At 35.7% G+C, this 25673-nt stretch overlaps 1 protein-coding gene across 1 annotated transcript in view; it reads right to left on the bottom strand.

The window, feature by feature from the left end:
• Positions 1-25673, bottom strand: part of LOC119086606 (transmembrane protein 182-like) — a 116335-nt gene that overhangs the window by 78846 nt on the left and 11816 nt on the right. The window contains exons 3-4 of the mRNA XM_037198786.1: positions 18468-18566; positions 3905-4042 (exon numbers count right to left, since the gene is read on the bottom strand). Coding sequence (XP_037054681.1) covers positions 3905-4042; positions 18468-18566 — 237 coding nt within the window. The remainder of the gene's footprint in view (positions 1-3904; positions 4043-18467; positions 18567-25673) is intronic.

The raw sequence follows: 25673 nt of genomic DNA, 5'->3' as shown, positions 1-25673 counted from the left end.
CATTAAGCAAACTTAATGCTATATTAAAGCATCTCTACCTTCCATGCCAGAACAAAATTACCTAAGTCCATGTATTTGGACAAATAATTGGCTTTCTAATTACTTGTTTATCTATTCATTAAGTCAGCTTTCCTCTTTGCCAATGCTATAATGCTCCAATGAGCTATTGTGTAATTTTTTTCTTTTGAAAACAAACTGTCATTCAGCCATTTATCTTTCCAAAATTAATTTAAACTAATGAGATTTTAGTATAAATTCTACTTAGTCTCTTCTCAAATAATGTAGTTCCTTACCTTCTAAGGACAGAAAAGAACATAATTGCAAAATTGAATTGAAACTCTCCTTGGAAACTAAATTCATCTCATAGCATTTGCTAATGATATGAATAAAGACCATTGGCTATTAGATCCTCATCCTCCTTTGAAACATGTTTCCTTTTATAGACAACACTAAGGGAAAGCATCCTCTTATATATGATTCCTATGGCCAATTTTCTGCAAAGAAAGAAATTTTTTAAGACACTATAATTAAACAATGAAAACTTCACATTGTGTATGGAAAGTTCAAAGTCATTAAGTGTGATTACCTTGCTTAGACTTGTGGCCCTTTACTCTTCTTTACAGTTAATTTTTTGAGAAACATAACTATGTATCAGTTATTTCTTTTATAACACCGTTAGTAAAACAGCACTGAAGTTGGTTAGACAAGCCTGGGTTTCATTTATATCTGAAGATTTGCAGAGTCATTAAACTACCCCTGTATCTATCTATAAATATTTATGTATGTCAATCTTTTTGGCCTTAGGTAACATGTTCAACATATGAGTCAACCTGAAGGCTGATTATGTCTAAGTTATCTGGTATATCAGTTACCTGATATATCTGTTAGAAAATTCACTTCAAAGGGAACTCAAAAGAGCTGCTGCCCTAGAGGTATAAAAAAAAATCTATAAAAAGAAGAATGGGGCCTGCTTATTCAAGACAATGTGTTTCTTTAAATTCAAAATGATAGGAAATTCCAGGTACTTATCTGAGCTACAATTTTGAACCATATCAGCTAAAGTTTTAGAACAGTTACTCATATGCCTCCAACCTAGATGAATAATGTCATATTAACTCAATGCCATTAACTCCATACGATGATATCAAATTGGGAATTTGAGTCAAGATAACCAGTGACTACTTCAACATGTATAGCTATTTCCTTTTGGAGGTGGTGGGACAGGAATGAAAATAAGAAATAATGTTTACTCCAGAAGCCAGCTTCTCTGTTGACCTACAATGCACAAATATATGTGGCAAAGTTAGGAATATAGAAACAGAAAGCTAAATTTCAACAATATCATAAGGCTAGAACCAGATCTTGAGAACACCTGCTCATGATTGTTCCAAGTATTTGAACAGTCCTACCAGAAAGAAAAGATAGTTAATAGAGTGCTGTCTTTTCTACATAAGCCACAATAGCTTGAGAATGTATTCTACAGAGCAAAGATAGTGCTTGCATAGAACCAATTGTTACTGCAGCTAGACCTTGAAAGTGTCCTGCTTCCAGCATAGACCCTAGGTTCCAAAAAGCCAGCTCATGCACTAAGGACAGGTCCTGGTCCTACTGGAGGAGGTGGGAATGGGGGGTGAATTGGGAGGACGGCAAGGGGAGGCGGCAGGAGGGAGGACAGGGGAATCCGTGGCTGGTAGGTAAAATTAAATTAAATTAAAAAAATAAAAAGGATAGAAAAGAAAAAAAAGTATCCTACTTATTGTCCCCAGCAAGTTACATAATCACGATAATATCAGAAGATGAAACAATTACATATTAACATGAGAGCTGACATTTGAGATACATATGTCATGTGGCGGCCATTATAACTATAATTGTACTTTCCCCATGCTTTGTAACTTCAACTCTACTTAAAGATAAGATTCTGCTAGTGGGGTAGAGGGAAAATGGCATTTATTTAAAAATCAGCTTTCTTAAGCAAGCAAAAAATCTTGGTGGTCTGAGCTCTAAAACAGGCATTTCAACAAGATCAAATTAGGTTAAAATTTTACATACAGTGGGTGGGTCCTTCTCAATTTATTTGCAGCAGAGAAGAAACTCCAGTTTCTCCATGTTTTCTATAGTCATTCTTAACTTAGAGCCAGTCACTGCCAAGGACTCTCTGCACCTGAGCTAGTTCTACTTACCCACTTGCTAGTTGGACTTTGGGCACTACCGCTGTCTATATTTTAGATTTTAAATTATTAAGTTTCTCTCTCAAACTCCACTCAAATTCACTCAATTAGGTATGTGTTGAGTGAGTTCTGACTAATGCTACTAAAGTGCTAAAATTCTTAACAGATAATACTTTCCATTTATTATTTTATTTATTATTTTTAAAGTGATCACAATCACTATACATTGAATAAAATACTACAAACTAGACTGTAATAAGTACACCCTTTATTTTCATACTCCAACTATCTCTTTTCATTTTGAATTTCCTTTTTAAAATTTATTCCTTTAAAACGTCATAGATGTATACAGTACTTCTTAATTGTATTGCCCCCTCCTTCCCTCCAACTCTCCCTGGCTGCCCTTCCAGCTTCAAGTCCTTCTTTTACGTAGTTGTCTTGTTGCACAGCCCATTGACTTCGATCAGTTGTTGCTCATCTGGGCATGACTGTGGGATTATCTAGGAGGGCACTGGATTTCCTGTCCTAGCATCCAGCAGTGGCTAATAGTCCCTCAGCTAGACATGGTGGGGGTCTGAGGACGCCTTCCCCACTCTATGCTGGATTTTTTAACTGACTTGATGTAGTAAAAGTAGCCACATATCTTTATAGCATCTAAATCTGTTCTTGGCCTTCATTATTAACTCATAAGCCTCTATTCCTGTGTTCATGGCAGAGCTACTATGGACCATTTCCCATAAAGATTCTGCAATCAGACTGACTCATTTGTTGTTTTCTGTTTTTTGTGGACTTTAAAAAATTGTTTCTGAGGAATCCTCCAAGATTTCCTCTGTTTTTCTAAAGTGACATATGAAATTACACATATATATCACATGTAAAATTGATGCATAAAACTCTGGAAAAAATAATGTGAATGTATATATTAAGTGTCTTAAAGACAAAATTATAACCATGGATAAAATAATGAATATGTTACTTGGCTAGATTTAGGTATTCTATAATAAATATACAGATGTACATATATATGAATATGTACATACAGATTATACATACACATTACCTTAGCTTTTTTCATAACTTGTCTGCACTATTCACTGTCTGATCTAAGTTATGTATTCTTTCCATAGCTTTATTTTTTTCATCTATGCAAAGGAAATGCCTTCATGTCGTAAAGTTTCTATGTAGCCCAAGAACTATGACATTTCCTTTAGGCCACTATAATGGCATCCCTTACTAAAATGTTATGATTTTTAGTAAAATTGGGGAAAACACAAACTCCTGATCATAACCCAAGAAACAAACAAGCTTTTCCTCAGCCTTTGGCTGAAAACATTAACCTTATTTCATACTATTCTCCCCATATCTACCTACACATTTGCCATTCTGGATGCCTTTTGGTTTCTCAAATTTCAAAGCTCTTTATCACATTAAAGTCTTCCCAAACCTCTACTTTTTCTCCTATGTATTTAGAGGGAAATCACTGATCAGTATTCTTGAAAATTCAGATGAATTGTTAAATATTATCATTCTATAATAAAAGTAAGAGCAAATTTTCCATATGATAGAATAAGAAAACAAGGGTTTATGAAAAGTTTATATTAGAGGAATATACTCAAGTCACCACCACTAATTTACCACAATTTCTTATCTGTTCAGTTTCTCTTCAAGTAATTATTCCATAAAAAATAAACATACACATGACTTTGTGTCTTTAAGGTGATGCAACAACTTACCTGAGATCATCAGGAAGCCACCTCCAACTTTATAACATCCAGCACTGGCAAAGGGCACCCCATACACCAGCAGAAATCCCCCTGAGAGACTAGAAGCAGCACCTAAAATAATGAAGATTGTCCAAAAGCCTCTGTACACTAGAGAGTGAGAGAAGAAAAAAAGGGTCAGAGCATTGTTTTAACAATTTCCTTTCAGCCACTATAATGGCATCCCTTACTAAAATGTTACTAGAAGATTTTTCATAAAATCCAGTTAAGAAGAATCAGCACATGAAAACAATCATGGCCTGTAAAATGGTTGGCTCAGCAGGTGAAAGCATCTGTTACCGAACATGAGTTCAATCCTTGAAATCTACATCAAGGAAGGAGAACAGACTCCTACAAGTTGTCCTCTGACCTCCACATGTGTGCTGTGGCACATGTCCCCACAAATGAATAAATAAATAAATGTAAATCTTTTAAAAGAATAGGCTATTCTAAAGAAATAAAGAAGATCTCCTTACCCAAACAATCACAAATACAGTGAAAGAAGAGCTGAGAAGTGTCCCTAAAGATGGGCATTACAAAACAAAGGTATAAGCCAATTCCAACTCAGCTCTAGGAGCAGGGCTCCTTAGTGTGTGGGAGGAGCAAATCAGAAGTCTGATTCCTGGTGAAAACAGGCTGGCAGTCCTACCCCTGGGATAAGCCCATGGCTCTCCCATGGCTCAAGTGAAATATTGAGGATTTCAATAAAACAGTTCCTCAGGTAGACAGGTCAACAGTGGATGGGAAATTCAGTTTATTACACTGTATAATTCAGATAGCAATAGCCTGGCTCACATCCTGTGTTACACTTAGTGCTTGAGAATGGAACAACCACAAGTTATAGAACCTGAGTTTAACTTGCTAAAGCTCCAGAGTTACAGATGTCTCTAAGAAGCATTTGTGGTGGGTGGGAGGGCCAGACAATGACAAGCTGGAATGTGTAGACTGAGGTCATGCAATGAGGTGTACAAGTTCATAGAACAGCCTCAGTGTCCAGGAGTAGATCTCCTCAACAGAGAGAACACTGGAGTGTATAAGCCCTGAACTTGAGGTTCCTTAGTGGATCAACCCCTGAAATTACTCACCTATATGCTTGCCATTCACTGCAATAGAGACTAAGAACTCTAAAGAACATCCCTCCTACAAGGTGATTAATATTCCAGAGATCTTGAAAATAATAAGACATAGCCTCCACCTCAACAGATCTTAGTGCTGTGACTGTTTTCCACATTCCCAATGGGAAGACCTTCTCAGCTAGAACATAAGCCATCCCATGGGGTAACAGCTACAGACTATGGGAGAGTAAGAGAGCCTGAGCTGTGAAGTTAAATGGGGCCAGCAAAGGCTCTGTCATACAGAGGAGGGAAGCTATTAAAGTGAAATCACCTGTGCTGAACATCAGTCACTTTTCCTACACAGACTCAACGAACTGTACAGAACAAACCATGAGAAAATCAGAAGTCCACAACTTCAACTGAATACTTTTCCTTATGCAAAGCCTCAATGATTTAAGCAACAAGAAAAACGTTGTTCCGTTACTTCATCTTTTTTCCTTGTTTTTGTCTCCTGTGCTTTCCAGATTTTTTGCTTTACTACATCTTTAGCAGCAATTTTGCTTTATAATGTTTAATGCTTTTAATACTTTTAGCCTTTATAACTCATATAATGTGATTTATATGTTTTTCTTTATTGGACAACTCTTTTTCTTCTTTTTTTTTAATTTTTCTCCCTAAATATCCATATTGTTTTTCTCTCTACTATACTTTTGGTCATACTTTCAGTTTTCAATCTCATGTTTTGAATTTCATGGTCCATATGGTTAGCTAATTTGTATACCAAATTTTCTAATTATTGGATTTTTTTTCTTTTTCTCATTTTCCCAAACTCTTATTTATCTCCCTTTACATATTCTGTGTCACTTCTCTTCTTGTTCCTTTCATTTACTAATTTTGCTCCTATACTTTCCCTTTCTCTTGCTTCTCTTTCTACCTAGAAATTTATTAATTTCTCACTGACACTAAGTACTTTTTAAATTCTTTCATATTCAGCATTTATTTTGCAATTTTTGGTTTATTGGTCATTGGTGACATTAATGGACTTTTTCAATTTTTAGTATATTTCTAAACCTTGTACAGCTTGATATTAGTTGCTGTAGCAATATTTTGTTTTCTCATCTATGAAATGATATTGGAAGTTTGGCCTTTAATGGTCAGTTTTTCAATAAAGAGATCTCTACATAAAACCCAGAGAGATATTTAAACTATGAGATGAAAATATAAGAACAAGAAAATATTACTCTTCTAAAAGATCACAAACACTTGATCAAATTATAAAACACAATTGCATGGAATGGGATCTGAGAGGAAATGCACAGGGAACAAAGAAGAGGTCTACTTCCAGGTAGGTACATCAGACAAACTCATAATACTACGTCTTCCCTGCCAAAGTGGAAATAATTCTTTAAAAAGTTTCCTCTCTTGGATGTTTTGTCATAGTTAACTAACACACTCCGCAAATAGTAAATTCAAAGATATTGAAATGGGTAAACTGCTGCTAGGTGAAGATGTCTAACCATTGCTAGTAAGAAAAAATAGTGATGCCCTCAAGGATACACATAAGCAAAGAAATTCAAACGAGGATATAGAATACCAAAAACATAAAACATCAAAATGAGTGTGAAAACTGTCAGTTGGGAAAAAAAAGATGGGAAAGAAATCCTGTAAGCATTTAAAAAAAATAGAAATGTTGAAAATGAAAATAATTGATTAAAACTAGACAACATAATCAAAAGACTTGATTTAGCAGAAAAAGAATATAAGGGATGGAGAGTATGTCAAGGAAATATTGCATCCAAATATCAGTAAAGAGTAAAAATCATGCTTGATCACAACATCCAAGAACTCTGGGGTATGAAGAAGAGGCAATTCAAGGAATCTACAAGTTAGAAGTTCCAATACCAAAAGGGATAAAAAACCCATTTAATGAAATTAGATTGGGAAAGTTCTCTAATCTAGAGAAAGAAACAAACATCCACACACAAAAGGCACTTGGGACCTCAAAAGACCAGGTAACACAATAAACTCTATATGTACAAATTAACCAGTTTCTTTCACACTGAGCATCTTGGCAAACTTATCCTTGCCAAAGGTTTAAAAACAATTTTAAAGTTACTTATTCAGAATGGGGCATATTATAATACCAGTAAAGGAACATTAAGAGGAATCCCGTCTTGTCACAAGAATAAATTCTTTGGCCTCAGTAGAAACCTAACATTCCATTTAGACAGGATCAATCACCTGGCTAAGGGATCACCCCTAGGAAGGTGAATTCATCTAAAACCACGCTAAAGATATGGGTAGAATAATTAGTCTTTTAATGAGATACTGTACTCTACACTCCCAGAAGTCCCACTCTTTGTACAGTCCCTACAATCTAAGCAGTCATAGGTTCTGTTCTCACCACTCTAACTTGAAAAGGTGCAGCTTTCCTCTTTACTTTTCCCTGTATCTTTCTTTTGAATGCTGGCTAGAACCTAAGTTATCTTTTCTAGTATTTTGGGCTTCTTTGGTCTTTCCCTAAAGGCCCCCTCCTTGCAGTACGGCAGACTTCCATGTCATTAACTGGCTTGGCTTTTATTTTCTTTCTCTCATTTCTCCTCTGGGAAGCTGTTGAGATTTATAGCTTGCCTTTTCTGAGTTTGTTTTGTTTGTTTGTTTTTAAATCTAATAAAATTGTCCTTGAGTCAAAAAAAAGAATGAAAATAAAATTCCCATGTCGTATTGTAGTCAATATATAAAACATACAAAGAAAGAAAACAATATTAGACGCTGTGAGGAAAAATTGTCAACTCAACTAGAAATCAGAGTACAATTAGATTTTTGTCACAATCTTAAAAGCCAAGAAAAATATATGTCAAAACCTAAGAGTAAATAATTGTCAATCAAGGTGACTATTTCTAGAAGAACCAGCTTTTAAATTTAGATGGAGTAATAAAGACATTTCAGGACAACCACAAAACACAAAGCCTGTACTAAAGAATGCTAAGAAATACTTAAAGGTCACTTTAAAGAAATCTATACAAAGAAAAGAAAATCTCAACAAGTATATAAGAAACAAACAAAAAAAAAACATGCTGGAGAGATGGCTCAGTGGTTAAGAGCATTGCCTGCTCTTCCAGAGGTCCTGAGTTCAATTCCCAGCAACCTACATGGTGTCTCACAGCCATCCATTATGAAATGTGGTGCCTTCTTCTGGCCTGCAGGCATGCATGCAGGCAGAACACTATATACATAATAAATAAATAAATCTTTAAAAAAACTGCATGAGGCTATAGATGAACAAATTAAACATAGGAAGGAATACATCATGTTAAGCATAGGAAATCAGAAAAATATTAATATAAATAGGGAATAAATAAAAGAATAAATAATCTAATCAAACCATAAAAACAAACAAAATATAGGAATTAGTAAATATCCTTTTAGTAAGAACCTTGTCTTAGTTGGGGTTATGATTCCTGTGATGAAACACCATGAACAAAAAGCAAGTCAGTGAGGAAAGGGTTTATTTGACTCACACTTCAGCATTGCTGTTCATCCCTGAAGGAAGCCAGGACAAGAACTCCAGGGTCCTGGAGGCACAAGCTGATGCAGAGGCCATGGAGGGTTGCTGCTTATTGTCTTGCTTCCCCTGCCCTGCTCAGCCCACCTTCTTATAGAACCCAAGACCAACAGCCCAGGGATGGCACCACCCACTATGGGCTGGGCCTTCCTCCATTGATCACAAAATGAGAAAATGCCTTACAGCTGGATCTCATGGAGGAATTTGTTTAACTGAGGCTCCTTCCTGTGATGACTCCAGCTTGTGTCAAGTTGATGCAAAACCACCCAGTACAAACCTCAAATGAAATGTGCTATACTTACCAAAAAAGACACACAAACAATCTGACATTATCAGAAATCTAGATACAAATATCTGTTGCCTCAGAGAAACAAATTTCACTGGCAAAGACACACACACACACACACACACACACACACACACACACACACACACAGAGTCAAAGGATGGAAGTCACTCTATCAAGCAAATGGAAACAAAAAACAAACTGGCATAGATTTCAAGAAACCAAGAAAGCCACTATGTATTAATAAAAGGAACATTTCATAAAGATGAGGTAACAAATTATCAATTCATGTGTGCCAACTGTTATGGGATATAAATTTCATAAAAGAAACACTAATGGACATAAAAGGTCACAATAGTCTGGACTATTGGACACAAAAGTCCACAACAGTTATTGCTGTGGATTATTTCAGTATCTTACTCTTATTTGTTGATATGCCAGCCATACTAAAATTTAGCAAAATAACTTCAGAGTTATACTACCCTATAGATCAAATGAACTTAGTAAATAGCTATAGAAATTACCATTCAACAGATAGACTACATATTTTTTTCCTGTAGCCCATAGAACCTTCCCTAAATAGACCACAATCTAGATCATAAAGTATGGTTAATAAGTGTATAATAATCAAGGTAATCTATTGTATCTTATCAAGTCATTGTAGACTCCACATGAATAGAAACTATAGAAATGCATGGAAACTTATTAATATACTCTAGAGTGATTAATGAATCATTGAAGAGAACAGGGTAGAAAATTCTAGAATCAAGAAAAATTAAATACATAATTAATAACCAGAATCTTTAAGATACACACCTAAAGAAGCACCAAGAGGAAAGTTTATGAGTATGAGTACTTCTGCTAAAACCAAAAAAACCCAGATATTTCTGATAAATAGGCCAATGTTGTACCTCATGCTTTAGTATGGTACTCCAAGTTTTAGCAAAAGCAATAAGACAAGGGGAAAAACAGATACACAAATAAAAGATGAAGACTTCAAAGTAACCTAATTTTTAGACAAAATACTCCCATACTTAAAATCCCTAAAAACTCCACCTAAAAAAGTTCAAATTTGATTTTTAATAAAATTCAGTAAAGCTACAGAATGCAAAATGAACACACACAAAAGTCAGTATTCTATGTATTAATATAAACTTGCAAATAAAAATCAGTTAGAAAGTGCCATTCATAATAGCCTCAAAAATAAAATACTTATAAATAAACATAAATAGGGATATTAAAAATCTCTATCGTGAAAACATTTAGACTCTTATAAAAAGAATTAATGAAAATTAATAAATGATAAAAGACATCCCATGATCGTTGAATTGTCAGGGTAAACATTATGAAAATGGCAATCTTAGAAAAAGCAATCTCTACATTCAACAGTCTCCAATAAAATTCAACATTCTTAACAGAATTGGAATAAAGAATCCTGAAATGTATATGAACTTACAAAAGATCCTTAATAACCAAAGCAAACCTAAGCAGAAAGTGCAAAGTTATAATGCCATTAATGTCAGTTCTCAAATTATACTACATTGTTATAGTAATTGAAAAGGCCTGGTATTGCCCCAAACCACACACAGATACCAAAGGAACAGAATAGAGCAAAATGAAGTTAATGTTCACAGTGATAGCTAGCTACTTCATTTTACAAAGTGTCAAAAGCACACTGTGAGAAGAAAGACAATATCTTCAATGAATGTTGTATGGATAGCAGGATAGTCACAAGTACAAGAATAAAATTAGATCTATATGTCACCCTGCATAAAATCGATTCAAATAGGTTCAGAGATGATAATGTAAGATTTGAAACCTAGAATATGCCAGATGAGAACATAAATAAAACAATTCAATATACAGGCACTCCAATAGCAAAATAATTAAGTTTAAGAATTAACAAATAAGTTCTTCAAGCCACCCCTCCAGTCCAAGAAGCAAGTGGGAGCCACATCCATATGCTTGCATGCCTATTCTGGCCTAGGACCTCCACTCTGGACCACTCCTCCCTACCACGCCTTCAGATCTTGGCCCAGAGGAAAGCTGTATCTGTGAGCTCTCTTGGGAGTTTGACTCAGTTAGTTATCTCGTCTGTCCCTCTCCAGGCCCATATCCAACAAGGAGTCTAATCCTCATGTCTTTCTGCTAAATCAGACCCAGAAACCTCACACCATGCTATTGCCACCCTCCACTCTACCTCTCAGGCCAAGACACATGTAGGATTATATCTACAGGCTCTCGTCCACTCGGATACAGAACTCTAAACATGCACCTCTACTCTAGGACCAGGCCAAGGCAGGACCCACATTTGTGCACTCTCTCACCCCATGTTGCCTCTTCACTCCTCTCCTCCAGGTTCAGACACATTTAAACCTGAATCTCTGTGTTCTCTTCCCAAGTCTGACCTAGGAACTTCACTGTACACTTCTAATCTCATGATGTCTCTCCGGGCCCAGGCAGGAGTCCCTTCTGCAAGCTCTTTTGGATGGAGTCCAGACAAGATTCACATACACATGCTCTCTTGCTAAGTCTGATCCAGATCCCTGGATTTGTGCTGCCCTCCAAACACAGTCATAGCCAAAAGTCACATTCATGTGCTTTTTCAGAGGTCTGGCTGCTCTCATCTAGAAGCTTGCACAATGGTTTTTTTTTATACTTCACCCAATCAATCTCAAACCACCTTTAAGGCCCATAAATCATTAAGAGCCATTTGAGGGATGGTGTGGAAGCCTACTACAGTAGAAGCTTCCACATATATATATATATATATATATATATATATATATATATATATATATGAAGAGGATCGAAATGAAATCACCATATAATGGGGGAGACAGAGCCCCAATTGGACATTTCTTGTCACTGAATGAAGCTTTTAGTACCAGGATTTAGTACATATAACTGAGTTGTTGACCAAAAGGGTCTCACGGGAAACCCCAAATAACCAGAGCTGTTGCCAAGACTATGGGTTACTCTCCACAAATGGATGGCAAAGCCCTATCACTGAATACAACATCTACATAATTCATTGAACATGGAGAAGTCAAACTGGTGCCTATATAGAGCCTTCTCCCCTGTAGGCTTGTGTCTTTGGTGCAGGAAACACTCTGAATGTTATCAAAGGAGAAATGTAAACATCAATCCAGCTACAAACCCTTTGATCTACAATGAAGTCCTGCCTGTAAGATATGCTAGTGCAATGATGGCACAAAATTTGTGGGAGGAACCAACCAATATATGATTTGACCTTAGGCCTACTCCACTAGATGGAACCTATACCTGACTCTTTGGGTGAACAATAACCAAGACTAGATAGCTCAGGGACCTAGGGTGAAACCAAATAATAAAGGTCTTTAAGAAAAAAATAACCACAAACAAACATAGCAATAAAATGACTTCCAATGACCTTCTTCTGTACTCATAGATTGCCTTGCTCAGCAATCATCAGAGAAGTTCCCTCCTATAGCAGATGGGAACAAGTACAGAGATCCACAGGCAAATAATAAGCAGAGAGTGAGCGACCTTGTGGCATTCAACACTAAAGGGAATGTCTCCATCAAATCCATCCCCTCAGGGTTCAGAGAACACTGGGGAAGAGGACGCAGAAAGAGTGGAAAAGTCAGAGGAGATGGAGGGCACCAAGGAAACAAGGCCTTCTAAGCATAACATGACCATTGCCTGTAAGAACTCACAAAGACTGAGGCAGTATGCATAGGTCTTGCATGGATCTACACCAGATGGGGGCCTAGAGATGAAAGAAGAAGTGAACATATGTCCCCATCCCTAACCCTGAAGTTACCTCCAATTGATAGCCACTTGCAAATGAAAATTTGGTTTCCCTTAAGGGAGTCTCACTACAGAAACAAACTGCACTTAAGGCTAGGCTGCATGTCCACCAAGAAATGGCCAACAGAAAACGAACTCAATTGCATCTTTGGGGGTCCCTTGTCTTTGGAGGTTCCGTGTCTCATAATGTCGTGTTAAAGCTACTTCTTTTTTTCTTGTTTTAAAATCTTCTTTATTTTTATTTTTTTCTCTCCATTTTCTTACCCTACATATATAATATGGCCTCTGGCTTTATGTTTTTATGAGATTCCTGAGTGTGTGAATGAGTGGGTGTCTGTCTATATCTGTCAAGTTGTAAGAGCTAGCAAACAAGAAGCCTGACAACTTAACTCATTTCTATTAATCTCTATGTTGTCATGTGGCTGTGTTATTACCAGTTGCTGGCATCTTGTTGCTCCTTGGGCAGTGGGCTGGTGTCTCCCCTTCTGCCTGTCTCTTTCCTGTATCTCTGCTTGGATTTCCTGCCTGCCTCTAAGCTGTCTTGCCATAGGCAAAAGCAGCTTATTTACTAACCAGTGAGAACAACATATATTCACAGAGTACAGAAAGACACCCCACAGCAAGGTAGACCAAGCTCTGAGCTTGAAAATAAAGGCTCTTTGCTTTTACATAAAAGATTCAGTCTCTGTGGTGGTCTTTTGGGGGTCCCCACAATCTGGGCATAACATAAACTTTAACAGTAGGATGGATCAAGTAGGAGAGAGAATATCAGGATTTGAAGATAAAGTAGAGGAATTGAATCAATCAGTTAAAGAAAATAATAATTCTTTTTTAAGTGAAAGGAATAGCATTAATTTAGGGATACCATGAAAAGACCAAATAAAACAGTAAGCTAGGAGAGTCATTGTCATTCACAATATTCACAGTATCTAGGGAACAGATAGGGAATAGAAGCAGCCTATATGTACATCAACTGATCAATGGATAACAAAAATGTGGCATATATATATATATATATATATATATATATATATATAGAGAGAGAGAGAGAGAGAGAGAGAGAGAGAGAGAGAAATTCTTTTCAGCTATAAAGAAAAATGAAATCTTGAAATTTGCAGGTAAATAGATGAATGTGGGAAAATATCATACTGAGTGAAGTAACTTAGACTCAGAAAAACAAATGATGTTTGTGTGTCTTTCTTTTTTTTTTTTTTTGGTTTTTCGAGACAGGGTTTCTCTGTGTAGCTTTGCGCCTTTCCTGTAACTCACTTGGTAGTCCAGGCTGGCCTCGAACTCACAGAGATCCGCCTGGCTCTGCCTCCCGAGTGCTGGGATTAAAGGCGTGCGCCACCACCGCCCGGCTTGTGTGTCTTTCTTGTGGATCTTAAATCTGAATCTTCAGATTTGAGTGTATAATCTGGAGTGTTAGATGCCTAGAGAGTGGGAAGAGCAGGAACTCTACAGAGGGAGCAGAAAGACATGGGTGCTGTGACAGAAAAAGGCAGGAAAATGGAGGAAAAACTTAACTTGGGAAGGAGGGAATTACAGTTCCAAAGGTAAAGAAGAATGTTAACAATCACTAAGAATGCTTGGGAAAACAATGAGGAAATTTATTATTATTTATTATTTTTCAAATTTACTTAAATACACACATTTAATGCACACACACACATACAAACACATATATACATATATATACACACACATATAGTTTTAATGCAGTTATCCCACACTGTGCCCGACCCCAGCATCTAAGAGATGCACAGAACAATAAAGCTTATTGCTATTGCTCTTGACTACCTGCTACAATAGAAAAATATGATAGTTTAAATGAGAAATATCTCCCACAGTCTTGGGCATTTGAACAATTGGTCCACAAGTTAGTGGCACTGTCTGAGGAGGCTTAGGCAGTAAGGCCTTATTTGAGGAAGTATGTCACTGGATGCAGCATTTCAGAGATAAAATACTTGTTCTATTTCTAGTTCACTCTCTCTGCTTTATTCTTGTAGTTTCAGATATGAGCCTCCAGGTTCCTATCTTCAATCTACCACTATAAACTCCAACAATATGGGACAATAAGCCCAAATAAACTCTTTCTTCTTTGAGTTGCCTTAGTTATTGTATTTTATCACAGCAATAGAAAAATAACTAACATAGAAAGTAGACCTCTATTGTTGAAGACACATCACACTTCTAGCAGAGATCATTGAGAAATCAACCTGATAATGATTTAAAATCCTCCTCCATGGAAACAAGATCTCAGTGTCACAAACTGATATATAATCTATGAAGGCAGAAAAGTTTACAAAACCCCACCCAGCAATAAAGCCTGAGAACCACAACAGTGGCAAGACAACCAAGGTATCCCCCAGTGGTGCAATAGTGGAACTTTTATCTCTAAGACAGCCAACTGGTGTCTAATTGGACCTAAACCCTGCTCAATTGGAGGTAAGTCATATCTGATACTATAAACCTGGCCAATAACCCATGATTGTAGGGGTCATATGCACTAGAGAAAAACCTACTACAGCCATATTGCTAAAGTTATACAGTTGGCTTTTAAGTACATACCTTTATACCCATAGATAAGTGCAGCTATCACATCTCATCCAAAAAACTTTTCATAAGCAGATGGAAACATCTACAACCAGTCAAAATGCAAAGAAAAAGTAAATGTCTGTGGGGTGCCCAGCCCCAAATTGAACATCTATAACCCACTCCTATTGGAGAAATTATTTTGGCCACTCTACGTAGTTAAAAGGATATTTATTTAGTGGCGTAACTCACAAACTAAGTAATAGGTAGGTCACAGGGTCTGGGAAAGGTGTATTGCAATCCAGCGGTGTTCTCCGGAGCTCTCCACAGTCCATCTTCACCGTTCATCCTCCCAGCACAGAGAGAGCACACAGAGAGAGCGCTGGCCCATGCAGCTCTCGGGTCTCCAGGCGCCTCCCCTCGCCCCGCCTCATAGGCGTGACAGTTGCCAGAGTCTCAAAGGGGGTTGGAACTTCCAGATCCAAGCTGGAATGGCTACCCACTATACACTCCCTACACCTAAGGTTCAGGGAACATCGCCTAAGAGGGCCCAGAGAGATTGTGAGAGCTTGAGAAACAGGACAAACTGTCGCATGATAATTCCTTCTAGACAGGAGCGGACTATTTCTCCAATGAATCTAATCAACATGGCTGTCTGAAAATACCTTCAAAGACCACACCAGTTGACATGCCAACATGATGGAGGATAATTTCATGAGGCCCTCCCATGTGAGAGGAGAGAAGAGCTGCTGGCACTCAATTGGACAATGGTTGCTGAGGGAAAGATAATCAGTGTTTTGTTTGGTGTAGTTTGGTTTAATTTGATTTTTGGCATGTTTTTGGTGTTTGTTTGTTTTTTACAGGGATGATCACTTAATACTATGTGGTTAGGCCTAAACACATGCCAATAAAGGCAGCGCTGATTAGAGTCTGTAAGATCCTGACTAACGTAACTCATGTCCATAAAATCAAATACCATATATTCTACCCAATATTAGTTCTAGCTTCAAGTCTTTTGTTTTGTGTGTTTAACTTAGAGCACAAGTGGAAGCCAAAAAAAAACTAGACATGGGTTGTTGAGGGAGGGTATATGAGTGGAAATAGTAGAATATGAGTGAGATGAAAATGGAGGAGGAAACACTGGGGAAGCAGTAAAAAAGTTTATTCAGGGAGAGATGTAGAAGTTGGGGAACTCAGGGGATTGGAAGGAGGAACAACCCAAAGATAGTGTTTATGAAAAAGCCATGTTGAAGCCTATTATCTTTCAACCCAGTTTAATATTTTGAAATTATAGAAGAATACAGGCAATATGAAAGAAAATGGCTCAACACTAGAGATTAAAGGATTAAGGGGGATGGATGCTAGAGGATGAGGTGGAGGAAAGGGTTGCGGGGAGGGTATCCTAAACTATGGATATATGAAAAAGTCCCATGGAAACCTAGTAGTTAAGAAGCTGATTTCAAAATATTAATTTAAACAAAAATATTTCAAACAGAGGGACCTTACATGTCACTCCCAGAAGACGTAAATTATTATATGAAAAGAACAGTGGAAGGCATGGGAAAATTCTTTATATGCTATTGGTCAGGGAGGTCACACAATTTTCCAAAATAATGCAAGCTTTTTCATTGGCCTTGCTTAAATACCATGATTAGATGGTATAGTCCTGTTTCCAAATAAACTATAAACTTTGGCTGTAGTACCTAAAGAAATCAATCTCAAACTGATTGGTAAACCTCTTCCCTGTTGACTACCTTTCATAGTGATAGAGAGGGGCATGTAGAGTATTGGGGGAATAAAGACATTAACAGTCTTAACCATTGCTAGAACTTGCATGCGATAACACTGACCTGTCAGGCAGGATGTGCTCACTCATGCAATTGTGGTATGATAGTTATGCCAGTAACCAACTACCTCTATTTGGTTTTGAGGCTTGCTCAATAGGAGGCAATTTGTGAAGGCTGCTATAATACTGATCAAAAGCCTATGGTTAAGAAGTTCACAGCTATTGTAATTTTACTAAGTGGTCATGCTGTCAAATGACCTTTTAAATATTTGTGTTTGTATTCACAGACCTAGGCTGTTTACCACCTTGGTCAAGGAAGGTTTTTTTTTTTTTTTTTTTTTTTTTTTTTTTTTTTTTTTAGCTATAACCAGTGGAGTGTTATATAACTGCTGAAAAGTTTGAGATTAATAGACTTAGTTTTCAGTCCTGCTGGGACATCTTTACTAACACTTTCACCACCAAGGATCCAAGAACATCAAGGAAGAGGAAGCAGAGAGAAAGTTAAGAGCTGAGGGACAGAGAACTGTGATATTAAATGCTGTCTTTCTGAGCATGACATGGTTACCATGTTCATGAACTCACATACACTGTGCTGATCTGTGAAGACTTACACAAGAACAAGCCAGCCAAAATTCCAGCATAGATAGGAAAGGTGCTCTACAGGCTCTACCCTGCACTGAGGAGCTATTGGTGGTCGATAGCTTCTGGGGACAGGAGAATCATTCTTCTTTGAGGGTGTGAGTACTAGTAAGTTTCTCGTGCTTTACTGGATGGACCCATGTACATAATCATAAGGACTACACTGATTAAACTTGGTGAGTTATTAAAAAAATCAAGACTGGATATTTAGAAGGTGCCTCCTTATTAGTGAAGACAGAGAAACAATTAGGGTTGATATGATCATATTTCATTGTATGCCTGCATGAAGTATTCAAAAAGTAAAAAAAAAAGTCAAATGTATGATATTCTGATATATATATATATATATTCTGATATAATATATATATATATGATTCAAACTGTGTTTCAAACTAAAAGAATAGAAACATAATTTTGTTTTGAATATTGTAGGCACAAGTTTTTGCAGAAACATTCAGATTTCTTGTTTATTCTATTTTCTATTATTATAAAAATGAATAATATTGTATGTTTTAATTTTTTTAAATTCTGAATACTATGGGTTCTACTGTTTCCAAACACTCTGAGCATCAGTTTCATAATCTATAAAATGAGACTACTAATATCTAATACATTTATCCATTTGAATAAATATCTAGAACACTTTCACTGAGGTTTACATTGAATATTTAGAAGATCTTAATGTGTGTACCCTTCTTTTTTTCACTTAAAACCAATAACACATATAGATAGAAATGGTCAAATAAGAAATTGTATCTGGAATGCATAAACAGAGATAACCAACTTAACCCATAATCTCACATATAACATTGATTCAATTAAAATGGAGAAAGCTCTCATTTGGTGCACACATCAATACAATGTGTTTCAAAACTTACCAGCAGTTGCATCAAAGGATGGATGTGAAAAAGGCCCAACAGCAATTTGCATTGGAAAGAGATATCCAGGAATACAGCGCTTAGGATGAGGCTGGTTCACTGAATATTAAAAAAAAGCAAGACATCTTGTTTTTAATTCTAAGATCGTTGAAATTAAAGTCTGATCATCTACATATATAGCAGTTTATAGAAATATTTGATGGAATTGAAATAATTAATATGAAATATTTTTATTTGTAGATAATTTTACTAGGATACAGAAATGAAAATAGCATCCATAATCAGGGTCACATACAAAAAGTAGAAATTGGAGTTCAAGTATCTTAAATATTATTCAGTGTCCCTTAGAGCACTCTCTTTACTGATTATTGTATAAACTTTCAATTTAAATCAAAATGGCTACTTGGTATATACTATATATTTAAAAAGTGTAAGGTAAATATTACTGTAGTTATTAAACCTTCAACTTTAAGAAACTATAATTTAATTGTAGATAGAAACACACAACCAAAGAGCTGGAATCTTTTGCAAGGGGTATAAAATGTAGTATAGATATTACTCAACAACATAACTAAGATGAAATTTGAATTTCAAATGAGGACTTCTGAAGGCTATGAAATTTTATTTTGACCTCAAAGAAAAGGATAGATTCATCTTCTAAGTACAGCAGGAAGTATGACATTCTAGATAGGAGCTAGGGTGCAATCATGGCAAGTGATAGAAAAATAGTAAGAAAATTTTAGAAAAAAACATAAACTTTAACAATAGAGAAGTAAAATTGTCTTTATTCTCAAAAAAAATACACTGTTCAGGCAATGTACTTGTCTAGGTAACCATAGAAGCTGTGAGTGCATGAGCACACTGGACATGTCTAGGTCAACCACATTCCAGTAATATCTCCACATCCATGAGTACATAAGTAGTACAAATTGGACCTAGTGAGTTAATAAGGAAACAAAGAAGACACAAAGTTTGGAGGAGATGGAAATGTGAGGAGTAGATCTGGAAGCAGTTAGGAAAGGAGTAGGAGTGAAAATGATCACAATACAGTGTTGGAAATTTTCAAAGAATTAATAAAATATTGTATTTTAAAAGTACATTACAGGTAAAAACATAATTCCAGTTTTACTATTACATTATAATGATACCATTCTCATTTCACTATCCAAGAAATTTGCCAAGTTAAAATGAGTATAAGAATCCCTTAAAAACCATAATGCACAAAAGACACAGTCAAAGCCTGTTGAAATGAGGTAACTGCTTGAATGTTCATTATAGTTCATAAAGAAAATGATAGAATTAGAATGTCAAAAGATCACAAAATTTATTGAACCTAGCACAGTGAAATTTAATATGGACAAATGCAAAAGCTTTTGTTTAATTTTTTTTTTAAAGAAAGCCAGTTGTAAGCAGAAGAAAAGGAACTCAAAAGAAGGAATAAGATTTAGAGACTCATTCATTTGCACACTCAGGAACAGCATAAAAACACTAAATTGGGAGCCATACTATGTATTCAGAAGACCTGGTGCAGAACCTGTGTAGTCTCTGTTCATGCTCTGTTGGCCTTTTTTTTTTTTTTTTCAAAAATTCTGATCTACACTATACCAATCTTTGTTGGAGTTCCCCAGGTTAAAAAAAATCATAATTTCAATAAAACAAGTACTCAAGTACCAAAAATGCCAGCTTCACCACATAGAATCAGAAAAACAGATGGATAAACATAATAATTAAATAGTAAGGTAATTTGTGGAATAGACCATGGGCTATATAAATATTTTTGTTGGGCGAGCCAACGAATTAATGTCATTTGAAGTTTCACAAATAGAAAAACAATACAGCAAAAAGTCAGAAGTCTTATATGGGATACTTTGGTATTTGATAAGTTTTAAGTATAGATATAAATTATAGTTCACCAAAAAGTCTCAATCAACAGCAGAATAAATTTAAGGTTTTTAAGAATAGAAGTACATGGTATGGTCAGAATGTGAAGAGGCAAATGATAACGCTAATTAGTCACTTGACAGGTAACTAACTTGTGTGGCTCTGAAACACAGAGTGAGAGCTCATGGTCAGAAGTGTCAGTAAGACTAATTTCTGTTCAGAAAAACTAAGGCTACAATATTAACTGTCAGATATTATAATGAGATGTGTGGTGAAAGAATCTAAGTTACCTTCAGTGGAAGTATTGAAGAATAGACTTGATGGCCACTTGTCAACATATTATTGAGGAGAGTCATACATCAATCAAGTAAGAAGTTGCAATAGATAATGTCTATGGGCTTCTCAAATAGTAATGTTCTCTGATTCTAGAAGTCCATGAAAACTCATGGTATTATAGTGGAAGTGTCATTATATCAGTGTTGATACCAGTGTCTTGTCATGATTAATGATATAATGAGAATGTTAGATATGTTAATGGAGTGACCACTTATCTTAAAGTGTTTTCTAGTTAGCAGTAATACTTTATAATAAGTAGACATTTGTCTCCATTTAAATTACCAAAGAATTCCAATTGAATTGATTATTACTGCTTTGTGAATATCAAATTAATTTGCTACATCAAATGCTTTTAAATTTGCATCAAGAGAAGAATTAAGATTTATCTATGGTTTAAAAATGTATGTTGTTAATAGCAAGAAATTTCAGTGTCTGTCCTTTGACATGTCTATTCCAATCCCATTTAGCATACTTTTTCCTCATTAGGTTTAATTTATAGACATTATATGTCAATTATATCAATCTAGCTTATGTGTCAAAAGTTGTAAAGCCCACAAACACTGATGAAATGTAGTCCACCATGAGGAATAACCATAAAAAGTGACTAATTAGTGACTATCAAATAGCTTTATGTACATTTACAAGAATAAGTATGTATATAATATGATAATTAAAATATCTGATAAGAAATAGAAACCAACCCCCCATAAAATGAAACAATGTTAGTTGTTAGTTAAAAATGGTAAATTAATGGACTATAGCAAGTAGATAAATGAATATGAAATGAAGATATATAGAAACACTGTACCTCAAAGAGTAAACAGTATAAAAATCAATGTATACTGAGAAATCCTTCTTCATGTTTTTGGTCAAGGTTGTCCAATAGACTATCAAAACACTACAGGCTATTGTTATTGCCTTTGGTTGTGGTGATATAGTGTGTACCCTAATAAACTTGCCTGAGGATCAGAGGACAGAGCCAGCCACTAGATTAGACATGGAGGCCAGGCAGTGTTGGCACACACTTTTATTCCCAGCACTTGAGATCTCATGCCTTTGCTTGGGAAGCACACAAGCCTTTGCTTGGGAAATACACATGCCTTTAACCCAGGAAGTAATAGGGCAGGGCAGAGAATGGTGTATAAGGTATATGAGGAAACAGAAACTCACTCTCTTTAGGCTGAGGATTTCATAGAGGTAAGAACTAGTGGCTGACTGTTCTGCTTCTCTGATCTTTCAGCTTTTCCCCTAATATCTGGCTCTGGGTTGTTTTTTTTTAAAGTCCATCTAAGATCCTGAGGTGGAAGGCATGTTCATGTTGTTAAAGACATCATGTACTTTGGACATCAGGCCCAGAGGTCCCAACCTGCATTTAACCAGAAGGCCTCCTACTCCCTGAGGTTTGGCACCAGAAGTACCATGCAAGCTTCCCAAGGAGGGAAGCAACCAACCACCAACCATGTAACAGTCTTATCCATGAACCACATGACAACTATGAACCACAACAATGACCAAAATGACATATACCGCTTCAGGTGGAGAGATGGTGTGCATACATTGGTCATAACCAACAGCTCTTTCATTTGAATTAAGAAATGCTAAACAAGAGGGAAAACATGTTTGGTACTGGAAACTCAGACAGCTTACTATGGCTAGTATGGTCACAGATCTTGGAAGAGAACCTATAACCACTACTTTACTAAACCAGCGTAATCTTTAACTACATATTAAATATCTGCCCTTATATGCAAACATAAGTTCTTACCCCTCATCATGAAAACTTCTGTCTGCAATATAGGGAGATCATTGCAGAAAATTACAACCAATCAAAACGCAGAATTGTGGAGCTCAGTTGCAACTGATACATCTACAAAACAATTCCCACACCTAAAACTCAGGAATAATTCTGAAAGAGGAGGCAGACAGATTGTAGAAACTAGAGGAACAGGGAGTTTTCTGTTTGATTGTGTCTCCTAGAAATGTCAGAGGTTACACCCATGAAGTTTCACCAACATGGCTACTTAAGAATGACCATAACAAAGAAAACACCAGTAGACATGTTAATGAGGAAGGGGGAAGTTCAGAAAAGCCTTAGTCCTACACAAGGAACCATAGGCAACTGAGGAATGTTGAAAGTGGGAGAAATAGCCTTCCTTAGGAAAAAGCACACCAATTTCATATCCAATAACAAATGGACAGTCCTGAAAACATGCATGTACAAATAGCATTATATGGACAGAACAGGTTGTAACACACATACACACACACGCACACACACATACACACACACACACACACACATTGTATAGCACAAATTAAAGAAAACAAGGCCATGAATTTGAAAAATAATAAGAGAGTGGGTACATGGCAGTGTTAGAATAGAGGAAAGGGAAGGGAGAAATGGTGTAATTATATTATAATCTCAAATTAAAAAACAAAATCTATATTACAACAAAAATTCCATGAATGCATATGCTATATGAATAGAAATGGTTTTATTATATAAATACATATTTTAATACAATAAAAGTTTTAAATAATATATTTTTAAAGCTCAATAGTGTAAATTATATGGCATGGGAATTATAGGCAGCATTTTATTTCAGTAAATATTAATCTATATACAATAAATTCTCTCATTTAAAGGCTTTGATTCAACATCATTAATAAAGGCAGAGTAATGTGATCATTTAAAATTCTAATTTTTTAAATTTTTATCACCCCTAAATGAAACTCAAACTCATTAAAAATAATTCTAAACTTACCTTTCATTGTTAAACAATTAGTTTCTGTCTCTACATGTATTTATTTGATATTTCATTTACTACGTATACATATATATTACTTTTGTAAATAGCTCTCATTTAACATAATGTTCTCAGGATTCTTTCATGTTGTTGTAATATTGAGTTTGTTCTAATTAGCATTATCCTAATTGCTGAGAATAGTGAACATTTTTTGAGGTATTTCTGAGCCAGTTTTGTTTCCTCTATTGAAAACTCTCTCTTTATATTCCTAGCCCAGTTCTTAATTGGGTCATTTGTTTCCTTAACTCTTTATTTATTGAATTATTTGCATATTCTAGATCTCAATCCTTTGTCACATGTATAGTTCAAAAGATTATCTCCTTATGTGTTTTTTTTCTCCAGTTGATTGTTTCCCTAGCTGTGCAGAAGCATTTTAGTTTTATGAGGTCTCACTTGTCAATTACTAGCCTTAATTCCTGGACAAATGGAGGCCTATTAATAAAGTCCTTTCCTACACCTATATTTTGTAGGATATTGCCTATGTTTTCTTCTGACAGTTTTAGTGTTTCAGGCTTTAAATTGAGGTCTTTGATACACTTGGATTCAATTTTTATGCAAGGTACTGAATACAGCTCTAATTTCATTCTTTGGCATGTAGATATCCAGTTTTGTTGGTTGTTACTCAGAGGTGGAAGGTAAGCCCTATTAAAGATGCCACATACCAGAACATAGGACTCAGATCATCTAAGCTGCATCTAACATGAAAGTCTCTTTCTCTTCATGATTTCTTTGGGTTTTTGTGTGCTTTTGTGGTTCTATATGAATTCTTAGGTTGCTTTCTTTAGTTTTGTGATGTACAACATCAGAATTTTGATAGAAAATTGCATTAAACATGTAAGTTTGCTAATATACTCATTTTCATGGTATGATTCTACTAATCCAGAAACATGAAAGGTCTTCACAGAATCTATTGTCTTCTCTGATTTTCATTTTCAGCATCTAGAAGTTTCCATTGTAGAGGTCTTTCACTTCTTTAGTTAGGTTTATTTCTAGGTATTTTTGAGCTATTATGAATGAAATATTCTTCCTAATTTCTTTCTTATGACTTCATTGTTAGTATATACATCAAACCTACTGTTATTGTATGTTGAGTTTGTATCCTATAACTTTACTGAAAGTGCTTATTAAGTCTAGGAGTTTTCTGCTAGATTCAATGGGGTCTTTTAAGTGTAGGGTTAAATAATTTGACATACTCATTCCCTGTTTTTATCCTTTTCATATATGTCTCTGTTTTTATTACTATAGCTAAAACTTTGAGCACTATACTAGTAGTGTAGATGAATTTCTAAACCAGTCTTATTAAATAAGAAACACAGAGCCAAATACAGGGGTAATAGCCAAAGAGATCAGAGAAATAGTAAATTTCTGATTTCTGAGCTACAACTAGCCTCAGCTTACCACCTCGCAGTCGCTTCCCAGAGAGCTTTTTCTTGTCTAAACTGAACTTTTATTGCCTTCCTGTTCTGCCTTCTCATTGGCTCTAAGCCCCACCACACGACTTCCTCATCACTGCCTGTCTATACAGACCTTCAGGTCTCTATGGTTGGTACTGGGATTAAAGGCTCATGTCACCATGCTTGGCTGTGTCCTTGACCACACAGAGACTCTGCCTGTCATGTGATCAGATTAAGGGCATGTGCTACCACTGCCTGACTTCTGTTTATGGCTGACTATGACCTCTGATCTCCAGGCAAACTTTATTTATTAATATACAAGTAAAATCACATTTCAGCACACATTAAATATCACCACAGAGTAAAAGAGATGAGAGTAGCCACTCTTTTCTCATTCCATTTAGTATAATGCTATATTCTGATTTATTGTATATAGTTTATTATTTTTAAATATGCTGCATTTATTTCTAATGTCTCCAGGACATCAAAAATAAAGGCATGTTGAACTTTGTCAAATGGTTTTATCTACCTATAGATATGATCATGCAGTTTCTGTCCATAAGTTTATTTACATGGTATACTATATTTATTGATTTGCATATATTGAATCAACCTTGTATCGCTGAGATGAACCCCACTTGTTGTATGATGTATTGATGTGTCCCAGAACTTGGTTTACAAATATTTTGTTGCAGTTTTTGCATCTATTTTTACAAGGGAAATTGGTGTGTAGTTTTCTTTTTGTTGTGTTTTCACTCACTTTTAGTATCAGGATAATACTGGTTTTG

The sequence above is a fragment of the Peromyscus leucopus genome, chromosome X (assembly GCF_004664715.2).
Source record: "Peromyscus leucopus breed LL Stock chromosome X, UCI_PerLeu_2.1, whole genome shotgun sequence".
NCBI classification, from domain to species: Eukaryota; Metazoa; Chordata; class Mammalia; order Rodentia; family Cricetidae; genus Peromyscus; species Peromyscus leucopus.
This window is presented reverse-complemented; position numbering and strand designations above follow the sequence as displayed.